This window comes from Chaetodon auriga, chromosome 8, assembly GCF_051107435.1.
Source record: "Chaetodon auriga isolate fChaAug3 chromosome 8, fChaAug3.hap1, whole genome shotgun sequence".
Lineage (NCBI taxonomy): Eukaryota > Metazoa > Chordata > Actinopteri > Chaetodontiformes > Chaetodontidae > Chaetodon > Chaetodon auriga.
The window spans coordinates 25,022,115-25,033,273 of record NC_135081.1 but is presented as its reverse complement, the minus strand read 5'-3'; the positions used below and the strand labels follow the sequence as shown (position 1 = coordinate 25,033,273).

Sequence of the window (11,159 nt, the reverse complement as noted above, 5' to 3'; positions counted from 1 at the left end):
GTTTCTTGTGTTTTTTTTTTTATCTAACCGAACTCTGGAAATGAATCACTTAATGCCGATGTCCCACGACAGAGATTCACTGACCAATGAGGAGGCAGAGAGCAGGACAGCTCTGTGGATATAAAGCAGGGGTCCAAATGGAGTCCTCATCAATTGGATCGCACAGCAACCATGAGGTCTCTGGTCTTCCTGCTGCTCATTGGAGCCGCTTGTGAGTGGGAAGTTCTTTTCCAGCAGAATGTCTTTTTTCCTGCTTGGCCTTAGTTCCAGAACTTTGTCCAGAATAAACACAGAATCTCCGTAGAGCGAGGATTTTTGAGTATGAGGAGGACTGAACCATCCACAGCACTCAAATGAACAATGCAGGCTTTGGGGTTCGACTAAAAATACTCAAAAGGACATTCTACATTCAAAGAGATATCTGTTTCTACTAATGTGTTGCTGATGTGTGTGTCTGTTTTCAGTCGCCGCCGAGGACGACAAGATCGTCGGAGGGTATGAGTGTGCACGCCACTCCCAGCCCCACCAGGTGTCTCTGAATATTGGGTCGCACCATTGTGGTGGTTCCCTGGTCAACGAGAACTGGGTTGTGTCTGCTGCTCACTGCTACAAGTCGTATGTCACTCCTTGATATTTTAAAGACTAAGTGTTGCATGTTGGAATCAAACTGATTTTGAGAGCCATGATGAAACTCAGCTGCAGTAATCTTCTCTTTCTTCTCCAGCCGTTTTGAGGTGCGTCTCGGAGAGCACAACATCGGGATCAGAGAGAACACCGAGCAGTTCATCAGCTCCTCCCGTGTCATCCCTCACCCCAATTTCGATGAGGCCACAAACGCTAATGACATCATGTTGATCAAGCTGAGCCGGCCCGCCGTCTTCAACCAGTATGTGCAGCCTGTGGCTCTGCCCACCAGCTGCGCTCCTGTTGGCACCATGTGCACAGTCTCTGGATGGGGTGAAACCATGAGCTACAGTGAGTAAGGTTTTCTGCATTTTAACAGAATGTTTCAGGGCAAAATTCGTTTCCATTTGTTTTGTTTGATTAAAACTTTTTCCACCTATTCTTTGTTTTTCACATTGTAGGTGTTGACAGGAACAAGCTGCAGTGTCTGCAGATCCCCATCCTGTCTCAGAGCGTCTGTAGGAACTCCTACCCCGGCATGATCACTGACGACATGTTCTGTGCTGGATACCTGGACGGAGGCAGGGACTCTTGTTGGGTATGTAACAAGAGGACTCTGAAGAGGTCCTTGTTCTACACCGTGCAACATTTTCTTCACATTTAACATTTTTTGGTTTTATTATTGAAGTTAGTTCGTTTTTATTTCATTCTGTGTATTGTTCTTCTTCTCTCTGTTCTCAGGGTGACTCTGGAGGCCCCGTCATCTGCAACGGTGAGCTGCAGGGTGTTGTGTCCTGGGGCTACCTCTGTGCGGAGAGGAACTACCCCGGTGTCTACGCCAAGGTAAACTGAAAATAGCTATGTATCATCAGTAACAAAGCTGTTTGAAATGAACCGTATTTGCCACCAGCTGTCTATACTAACAAACTTCGTCCTGTCTCCATTCACAGGTCTGCGACTTCACCGACTGGCTGCGGAGCACCATGGCCAGCAATTAAGTTATCCAAACAACAAGTCCAGTCAAACAGCTCAGCATCCTTTGCAGTTTATGTTCCATCGTCTGTACTGGACTGTGAATAAATAATTTCAAGCACATCATTTGTGTCCACGTGAAATAATTAATAAGAACAGATTTTAGTTTTTAGTTCGTTTTTTCCCCAGGTCCACCACAACACTGCTCCATGTTACGCCTGGGTTGAAGTGACATGATTAATAATGCTTTCTAAGTTTTAAATGTACATGGAATTCACATTCACATGGATTTTTCATTACATTTTTTATTATGAATTGTTGATAATTATCAGATTACCCTGGAAGAATGACTTAAAATCCGACTATTTCCCTTTAATTATAAGACATAAATAATACTACTAAATATACTAAGTAACCTTTCTCTTCAGGGCTATATTGTAAAGCATAATCTCCGCTATATTGTTCATATCTCTTCCACATTTTGAACTGGGCTTGTTTTATAACCCTTTTTGAGAGTATTTGAATTGATTTATGACGCATCTCGAAGGACAGGTGGACGGACTGTGGGTACTTCTGCATTATACAGTACTAAAAGTCTCGCAGCTCGTTAGAGGAGGGATGTCTGCTGTGGTTGTTTCCAATTAATAATTCAAATTCGTACCCCAGCATTTGAATTATGACTAAATTAATTATAAATGGATATGTGAAATGATTTTCAAATGGGACTTCAAATTTTACACTTAGTCATTCATTTACTGATCTGTCTTCCTGTCATATTCCATTTCATCATCTCTGTCTGTATCTTGTGTCACTGTGTTAATGAAGAAAAGGGATAATTCACATTCCTGGACAGAGCAGCAGGTGCGTTCCAGTCTTCCCTGTCTGTGGCGAACAGATGGGAGATATTTCTGTCCATCCATTGATTTTGGTCTATTGCTTGGAGCAAAAGTGTCAGACATGTGCCGTCACTCCGGCATAACTGACTGATGATACCTGTTTCTCAGCAGCTCCGACTAACCTTTCATGGACAAGAAAACAAGGCAATTATGGTGCACTTGACATCTCTTTTCGTGTCAAAGAGTAAAAGTAATTGCAGTGTTTTCATCATAATGTTTACCTGAATGGTTGGTAGCGTTTAAGATGATGATTTTCTGTGCTTTTTCCGATTGGATGAGGCTGACAGGCTTTCTGGTCAATCGAAAATGTGTGACTGCAAGCTTGTGTTGCATCACTTTCCAATCGCTAAGGCTTAAAAGACTTTACGATCTTATAAAAAAGGCACTTTTTTCCATTTTCATGAAGTATAGTAGAGCACCAATTTGTTTAAAATCCTCGGGAAACTCATGAACTCAAAAAATGTCATGCAAATGTAATTCAGTCTGCATATTACTCTAAAAGAGTAAGTGGTTTGAAGCATTGTGATGGGAATAAAATGAAGGAAGCCACATGACTTTTGAACCACAAAACTTATGACAGAGATTTAAAGATTTAAAGAAAGATTTAAAAAAAAACTGTTGTTCCTTTATTTGAGTTTGTCTGCCATTAGAGTTTTGTTAAAGAAAAGATTCATGGCCAAGTTCTCAGTTCTGAATGGAGCTCATTGGACAAATTTCAATGGGAGTCGAACTCGTTTTCAGATTCTTGTGCTGACTTTGATAAATGGGCTGTTGCGACATCTGCGCCCTTTCGTTCCAGGTGTATAAAACATTCTGCGCTCAAGGGACAGAAAATCAAAATGAGGCCAGCGTTCATGCACTCCAAGAAAACTAAAAGACTTATTAACACTCCTCATGCAGCTTTTGAATGCTGAACACCAATGCTGTTCCCTCATTAATAGATTAAAGCAAAAGTTTGTGTTAGTTTGTGCGTCTTATTCTGATGGAACTCTTACGGCGGGATTGTTTGGTGATAAGGATCAAAAGAAAAAAGCTAATTCACACATTGACATTAGCTGTGATTGTTTGACTCTGGTTTATATTTGCTTTGGTGGAAATAAATTATTCAGAAAAGTCTTACAGTCACCCAAGAGCAGATGCAACTCTACAGTATTGTCGACAATAACAAACACACAGGTGCGTCACAAAATGGAAGATTTTATTGACTGTGCCCTTGCTAAAGACATCTTTTTTCTCTCTTTCACCTACTGTTTCTCCTTGTGGCTCTCTCTCAGCGACTCTCCCACTGCTGTTCTTTCTGACACCACCCACCACCACCTCCTGTCTCTGTCTCCTTCCATCTCAATCTCTCTCTGCTTTCCCTCTATCACTTAGATATGTGATGGGAGATGACAGCCTAGGTGTATCTGGAAAGAATATCTTCGATCCAGGGCATCAGAGAGCAGACTTTGGTGTAAACGCCCGGGGCGTTAGGCTGAGCACAGCCATCGCCCCAAGAGACAATGCCCTGCAGCTCCCCATTACACACCAGAGGACCACCGGAGTCACCCTGAGCAGGGAAGAGGAAGAGAAAGAGGAAGAATTTATTCACTCCATCATCTCATCTCATTGAATGTTTTCTTTTTTTTCACATGTTCACAGACCACCAAGCCTTATTTCACGTGCTGTGTGATTGTGAGGAAATACCTGACAAGCATCCATGCCTCCCTCCAGGTATCCTGCGCACACCATGCGGTCAGTGACTCTGCCGGGGTAGGACCCTTCACAGTCCGCATCAGACAGAATGGGGACTTCCACACACTGAAGGTAAAACGGGTTGAACACTGCAGATAAGAGCAAGGAAGACAGATAAAGAAACATGGCCACAGAACATCAGACCTCTTTGACTCTTTGTCAACTTTTTTGGAGGTGAAAAAAATAACAAAACCCCACCCGTGACGTTTGACTGTCCAGTCTTAGCTTAGCGACCATGGCTAGGTTTGACAAACCTGTCAAGCCGTGTGTGCAAGGCACCGTGGTAAAGACAATACTCTGTGGAAGAGTTTGGAGGGTGGTGTCTCTTTTATCACTTTTCCAAAACCAAAAACACAGGATCAAAGGTGTAAAGAATATGCAGTGATAATAGTGTCACTCACTGGTTATTCCTTGTTCTCAAACTCTTTTCTCCTGTAATAGTGAAGCATATTGGTTGAAATACAACCATTGAACCTCTATCTCATCTGTCCAAATATGTCTTTCTGTAGCAGGCTTTCAAATCATCCCAGGGTTGTTAAATTAGAACAAATGACAGCTTAATTAGATTGTTATTTACCAGAAGAGTGCCCTCAGTAGAGTGCAAATCTCTATTAGGATTGTCTGAGGGCATGTGGGTGGTGAACAGGGAGTCCAGGACAGCCTGTGTCCATGCAGTGTGTATGCACGAGAGTAGTGGAAAGAAGGGGAGGCGACATGCAGGTTCCAAAATACCAGTGATGTAAAATATCAATTAGCAGTGTCAGTTACACCTTAGCAGACATCATAATACTCTACCGCATAATAACGCAGTGGCTAACAAGCTCTACCGTGCAATACACAAACACAGCTCCTTTAATCTGCTTCATGTCTTAGATCATTAGGTGGTTAGGGTGTCGACTTTTTGCCTGGCACATGCAGATTTAGCCTCTGTTTGCATTATATCCAGCATGCAGGAATCAAGGCCTATTTAAGAAGCCACTAAGGCTTCACTTTAAAAAAAAAAAAAAAGAAAAAAAAAGAAGAAAAAAAAAGAAGTAGCTGAAAATATTAAATACACAGCTGGAGACAACAGCTCACTCAGCTGTTAGCATTCGCTTATGCTACATTAACCTAATTGCAGATCCACAGTCGTAGACTAGAAATGAGTCTCCTGGTTTTGTTTGTCTTGCGTGTGAAACTGAAGACCTGTTATTTAAAAGATTATTAAAGTGGTGAATATGTCCCCGTTATCACGGTAAAATGCATTTTGTGCAGTGACAACGGAAAATTTGACAGACAATGAACGGCCAATTACTCACACTGTCACCGCTCCAGTCAGATCATGGTGTTCATTCTGTTTTTTGCTTCATTCTCTCTGTCGTACACTAACTGTCAACTCATTCTAGATCCAGCCCTCCCCTCCCAGCTCCTGCTGTCCTGCTGTAACCCTGCCCCGACCTTCCCTGCCTCCCACTTTCCCTCATCAGCCCAGTACCATGTATACTGGTTCCATTCTACTCGTACAAGGCTAGATTGTCCAGTTTGCATCTGCTCTCAGTTTCCAGCCTTATTTCTGCCTGATCCTGCCTGATTCCCTGCTGGATGATTCTTCACCTTCCCCTGGTCTGTTTTTGGGCTGCTTTAGGGTTTGAATCTGTTTTGATCACAATTTGATCACAAAACAAATGGTGTTGTACTGGTTTTAAAAGGGTTCAGAAATGTGATTGGGGATATTTGTCAGCCATCAAACAAACCTGAGCTTTCAAATGAAGTTAAATCTTTTTAACTTACAGTATATGGACTAATCATATGGCATTACATACGAGAAACAAATCCAAGCTAATTTTCAAGCATTCTTTTCATAGAATACAATGATTAAGAATATGTACATATACTGTACACTGTATATATTGAGAGAGAGAGAGCTAAGATCCTGTGGGACATCAAGTTACAGACTTACAAGCAAGTGGTGGATAAGCAACCACACATTGTGGTGGTCAACATGGAGCAGAAGACTGTCGTAGGAATCGATGCAGTGATCGAGCCACAGTAACGAGCGTGAATAGAAAGAGCATGAAAAACTACAGAAAGAGCTGATGGAAAAACCACTGGAGCTGAAATCGACTGCAGTCCCAGAAGTGATATTAGCACCAGGGGCAGTGACCTGGTGTTGCCCCAGCAGGTTCCAGGAACAACATCTGAGGTCTGTCCAGAGGAATGAAGTCCACGGAACAGTTAAGATACTGCACAGAGCCCTCAGGCCTCTGGTAGAGGACCCAAGCTTGAGGAAGACACCCAAAAAAGGGTGAGAGGGAGTTTTGTTTCTTCAGGTGATCGCAATAAAAACATCTGCAGGATCCCAACAAAATGACGAAAATGTTTTAATGAATTTTGATATCAAGATCAGGTGCACCTCACCTTCATCAGTGTAGATGTTCCCCCATCCGGACACCGTGCACATTTCCCCAGGTGTGGGGCAGGCTTTGGGCAGGGCCACTGGCTGGACGTACTGGTTAAAGGTGGCGGGATGTGCCATCTTCAGCATCATGATGTCGTAGTCCAGGGTCTGGTAGTCATAACTCTCATGCCAGTAGATGGCGTCCACGGGCATGTACTGCTCCGTGAACTCGTTCACCCAGATGTGGTTGTCACCCAGGATGGCAATCTGTGAATGGGGGCTGAAAAAGAGGCCAAGAACAAAATGACCATAGTTATCTTAAAGGTACAGTTCATTAAGAAACTTCTGAACGCATCGATGTAATACAAACCTTTGCCAGCAGTGGGCAGCAGAGATGATCCACTGATCATTGATAAGGGAGCCACCGCAGAAGTGATAGCCGATATTGAGAGACACCTGCCAGGGTTGGGAGTGGGCCTGACACTGGTAGCCACCCACAATCCTGTCATCCATAGGGGCTGCAGCTGTATCGTAAAAGAAATGCAAAATTCTTCATATTTATCATAGTAGTTCATTTTTACCCTAAAGCCATTGTAGAACTGCAGATACGCTTTACCTGCAGCACCCAGGAGCGTGAGAACAATCAGGCCAATCATCCTGTGGCTGACTCAAGCCTTCCTATGACCAGACTCACCGCGAATAATCCGTCACTCACGGCATTTATACCTAAACTCCTCTGTGTCTTTCCATGCACCCCCTCCCCGTCCACACCTCCATCCCTCCACCCAGTTCTACCCACCCACCCCTGAATCTCTTCAACTCCTCCCAGCCCAATCCCTGCCCTTATCATTTTATGTGCCACGTTTGTCCTTTCAGTTAATAAGTGAGCCACATGTTCACGTATTTGTGGCCTTGGAGGGGTTGGTGTGCTCATTTTGTAAGATTTTCTGCACCTAAATAAACTTATCTGTTATCTTTATAGGTGACACATTTCCAACTCCCTTTTTAAAAGACACCACAATGAATTACTGTAACCAGCCATGTAGTGTTATTACTTATTGGTTTAATACAATATAATAAGTGAAAATGTTGTTGATTGCTATCTGACACCTATACAGCATGTTGTTTTAGCTTGCTGCTTCAGAGATCACAGATGATTTCTTTCTCAGCTTTCTCAGCTTTTATTCAAGGGCAACCAAAGCAGAACTGTAAAACAGCATCTTTGTGGCGAAAACTAAAATAATCACTGACCGCAGACTGAATTCTGATGAAAATAAGATCTCAGCTGCTGTCCTCTTAGATCTCAGTGCAGCGTTTGATATGACTGACCACGGTATCTTGATTAATTGTCTCGAATAGCTTGTTGGTCTTTGTGCCTGTGTGTTAAACTGGTTTGAAACAAACATCAAAGGCAGAAAGTCTTATGTCAGTCTTGGAGATCATGTGTCTCAGAAACATGACATCTGTTTTGGGGTTGCACAAGGGAGCTGCCTTGATCCATTCGAGAGCACAATGTATATTTCCATAGTTATGGAGATGCACACAACTGTACATCTCTGATGAACCACAAGATGCTGCAGCTATAGCTTCCATTACTAACTGTCTTTTGGCAATAAATAAATGGATGAGCAATAATTTCCTTAAATGAGGACAAAACTGTAATCCTATTAGTCTGCATGAAGTTAAATCTCTCACTTTCTCATGCTTATACACTGCTACACCTCTTTTAAAATTGTTGTATTTTACCTAATTTTATGCATTCTTTGTACTCTATTTTAAACTTTATGTTTAATCAAAAGTTATGCATTGTCTGTATTGTCATTCTTATTCTATTTTATTGTTACAATTATTATCAAGTGTTTATTTTTTTGAAAGGTGCTATGCAAATAAAGTTTATTATTTATAATAAAATGTCTACTCTTGGTTAAAAAAAAAAGCAATTGCTACTTCTTTGTCATCCCTTTATTCATATTGCAGAAAAACACCTCAAGCCTAAAAGAGGGTTGCATAACTGTTTTGCATATTGTAGCTTGCCAATAATGAGTGACCCATGAGAGAACCTTAAACAGGTGTTAAATATGTGGAGACCTTGGTCCAGATTGGTAAATGAGGTGCACAGATGACATAACCATAGGGGTTGTGCCGCGATGTGGCAGAAGTGGGCAAACATGAAAACAGGAGCATGATAAGAGAGTAGATTTGGGTCGACACTTCACGCCATGAGGAAAGAACAGAGTGTGAGGAGACAGATAGGGTCAACAGGAAGAGGAGGGGAGTGATGGGCCGAGCATAGAGGGGCTGGTAGGATATAAATATGAGCTGGGGTATGTCCAGGTGTCTTCTGATCTTTCATCTGACACAATGAGACTGCTGGCTCTGCTGCTGATGGTTGGAGCTGCTGGTAAAGACCGAAACAGACACGACACACGTACAGACGTACTTATGAGAGCACACATGAAAAGTTGTGGTTACAGATATCTTTGAAACACAAGTCTTACTCTTTCTCTTGCCCTCAGTCTCTTTCTGTGTGTGTTTGTGTGACAGCGGCAGTTCCCCGCGAAAATGGCCGGATCATCGGCGGGCAGGAATGCGAGCCGAACTCTCGTCCATTCATGGCCTCCCTCAACTATGGTTACCACTTTTGTGGTGGGGTGCTCTTCAACACACAGTGGGTGATGTCTGTTGCCCACTGTTGGTATGAGTAAGTATACACTGATGGAGGAAAAGTTCTTTAGTTTCCGGGGAACCACGGAAAAACCAGATGACACAGTGCAGGAGAAGTCAGCGAACTACCTCGCTGGCCACTCTATGGTTTATTATTGTTTGTATTGCTCACTCATGATGGAGCACAATTATTAATTGTCAGTGGCAATGGTGGTATAACAATGGAGACAATAACTCCCATGATCCCACGCTCCTTCACGACATCATCAAACTCTGTCTTTTCTTAGTGTTTTGATTGAGAGACCCCCTAGCAGCAGAAATTAGAAACAGTGGGAACTCTAAAAATATAAGTAGTGCAGTCTTTGCAAAATAGGGGAAATGGGGAGTTTAAGACGTATTTCGAATGCTAAGAAGTAAAATGCTGAAAGCTTTTTCTGCCTCCACATTTTTCTAATATATTATACCTCCTTTCTCAGTCCCTATTCCATGCAGGTCATCCTGGGAGAACACGACACGCGACGGTTTGAGGGTACTGAGCAGCTCATGAAGACAGATACCATCATCTGGCACCCTAAGTGAGGACAAAAAAACGAAGCATCCTGTCTGAAAATCTTCTTCCCTCTGCACGATTTCATGATCTGATTTATTCATTAATTTCACACAGTGCAGAGAAACAGCTTGAGCTTATTTCATGTTTCTCTGTGTGCAGCTATGACTACCAGACTCTGGACTATGACATTATGCTGATCAAGCTCTTCCACCCAGTGACGGTGACTGCGGCGGTCGCACCTATCCCATTGCCCACAGGGTGCCCAGTAGGAGGGCTCCCCTGCTCTGTGTCTGGCTGGGGTAACACCGCCGCAGGAGACAATGGTGGGTTGATAATAGGTGAACTGAATACAGCTGAACTGTGTGAAGGATGAGCTTAATGCCATTATGTGTAGAATTCGTAGTGTAGACTGTGTTTTTACCTTGATTTGAATTATCCTGATGATAAAATGTTTTCTTTCTGGAAAAATGACACAACCCTGGTCAAACTGGTGTAGTCAGCATGTTGCTTTCCAACCATTCAGAGGCAGAGGGAGGTGGTGGCAGCATTCTTTGTAGTTTACCCAGTAGCTGAATCAGCAAAGTACCTAAAGCAATCAAATAAATGTAGTGGAACAAAAAGTGCAATATTTGCCTCCAAAATTTAGTGGACTAGAAGTATAAAGTAGCAGAAAACTGGAATACTAAAGTACAATTTTGAAGTACTGTTACTTTATTCAAGTACTGTACATTCCACCACTGCTGGAAAGTGTTGAGAAATGGAAACACATTTTTGGACAAATATATAGAATATCATCAGCCTCATCCTATAAAATGATTTATCCGTTTTCCAGTGATGTCTCAGAGGTTTCTATGACTATCTCTGTTCTCCTTGTTAAAGGGGTCGCGGCAACCCGTCTGCAGTGCCTGGATTTGCCCATAGTGGACGATGCTGAGTGTAAGAGGGCCTATCCGGACATGATCACACGCAGGATGGTGTGTGCCGGATACATGGATGGAGGCAGAGACGCATGCAATGTGAGTTTTGCAGTAAATGCCTCCAAAGAGTGAGTGGACTCACAGCTCTGTACGTGTGGAAGAATTCGTCACTGCATACCTGCTCACGCTCTGTGTTTGTCAGGGTGACTCCGGCAGCCCTCTGGTGTGTCTTGGAGAGGTCTACGGCCTGGTGTCATGGGGTCAGGGATGTGCCGAGCCCAACTACCCTGGAGTCTATGTCAAAGTGTGTGAGTTCCTCTACTGGATTGAAGACGTCCTGGCAGCCTATCCCTGAAGACATTATACATTTTCACTTTATTTTTCTTCACCCCTCCCACTGTCCCTCTCTTCTCTGCTCTACGTTG

At 43.0% G+C, this 11,159-nt stretch overlaps 3 protein-coding genes across 4 annotated transcripts; 2 read left to right on the top strand and 1 right to left on the bottom strand.

The window, feature by feature from the left end:
* Positions 1–171: 171 nt before the first annotated feature.
* On the top strand, positions 172–1,622 carry LOC143325197 (trypsin-1-like). 2 transcript variants are annotated; one of them, XM_076738135.1, is made up of 6 exons: positions 172–211; positions 465–615; positions 725–975; positions 1,086–1,222; positions 1,366–1,467; positions 1,575–1,622. In XM_076738135.1, the coding sequence occupies exons 1-6, from the start codon at positions 172–174 to the stop codon at positions 1,620–1,622; spliced, it is 729 nt and encodes a 242-aa protein (XP_076594250.1). The 2 variants fall into 2 exon arrangements, with proteins under 2 accessions (XP_076594250.1, XP_076594251.1); XM_076738136.1 differs by having other exon boundaries at positions 725–979; positions 1,096–1,222.
* A 2,266-nt stretch (positions 1,623–3,888) lies between these two features.
* On the bottom strand, positions 3,889–7,259 carry LOC143325191 (trypsin-2-like). The gene is made up of 5 exons (XM_076738128.1): positions 7,220–7,259; positions 6,970–7,127; positions 6,610–6,870; positions 4,179–4,298; positions 3,889–4,041 (listed from the first exon to the last, which is right to left on the bottom strand). The coding sequence occupies exons 1-5, from the start codon at positions 7,257–7,259 to the stop codon at positions 3,889–3,891; spliced, it is 732 nt and encodes a 243-aa protein (XP_076594243.1).
* Positions 7,260–8,964: 1,705 nt separating this feature from the next.
* Positions 8,965–11,089, top strand: LOC143325192 (trypsin-like). Its single transcript, XM_076738129.1, has 6 exons — positions 8,965–9,004; positions 9,148–9,304; positions 9,744–9,842; positions 9,977–10,140; positions 10,697–10,833; positions 10,937–11,089. The coding sequence occupies exons 1-6, from the start codon at positions 8,965–8,967 to the stop codon at positions 11,087–11,089; spliced, it is 750 nt and encodes a 249-aa protein (XP_076594244.1).
* The last annotated feature ends 70 nt before the right edge of the window (positions 11,090–11,159 follow it).

What these genes read in the sequence shown, in the direction of transcription:
- LOC143325191 (XM_076738128.1), bottom strand. Translation starts at nt 7,259, where the DNA reads ATGATTGGCCTGATTGTTCTCACGCTCCTGGGTGCTGCAG. An exon ending in CACGCTCCTGGGTGCTGCAG is followed by an intron (nt 7,128 to 7,219) that starts GTAAAGCGTATC and finishes TTTACGATACAG; the next exon opens with CTGCAGCCCCTATGGATGAC. An exon ending in CCCACTGCTGGCAAAGGTTT is followed by an intron (nt 6,871 to 6,969) that starts GTATTACATCGA and finishes CCCCATTCACAG; the next exon opens with ATTGCCATCCTGGGTGACAA.
- LOC143325192 (XM_076738129.1), top strand. Translation starts at nt 8,965, where the DNA reads ATGAGACTGCTGGCTCTGCTGCTGATGGTTGGAGCTGCTG. An exon ending in GTTGCCCACTGTTGGTATGA is followed by an intron (nt 9,305 to 9,743) that starts GTAAGTATACAC and finishes CTCCTTTCTCAG; the next exon opens with TCCCTATTCCATGCAGGTCA. An exon ending in GAGGCAGAGACGCATGCAAT is followed by an intron (nt 10,834 to 10,936) that starts GTGAGTTTTGCA and finishes TGTGTTTGTCAG; the next exon opens with GGTGACTCCGGCAGCCCTCT.
- LOC143325197 (XM_076738135.1), top strand. Translation starts at nt 172, where the DNA reads ATGAGGTCTCTGGTCTTCCTGCTGCTCATTGGAGCCGCTT. An exon ending in GCTGCTCATTGGAGCCGCTT is followed by an intron (nt 212 to 464) that starts GTGAGTGGGAAG and finishes GTCTGTTTTCAG; the next exon opens with TCGCCGCCGAGGACGACAAG. An exon ending in GCTGCTCACTGCTACAAGTC is followed by an intron (nt 616 to 724) that starts GTATGTCACTCC and finishes TTTCTTCTCCAG; the next exon opens with CCGTTTTGAGGTGCGTCTCG.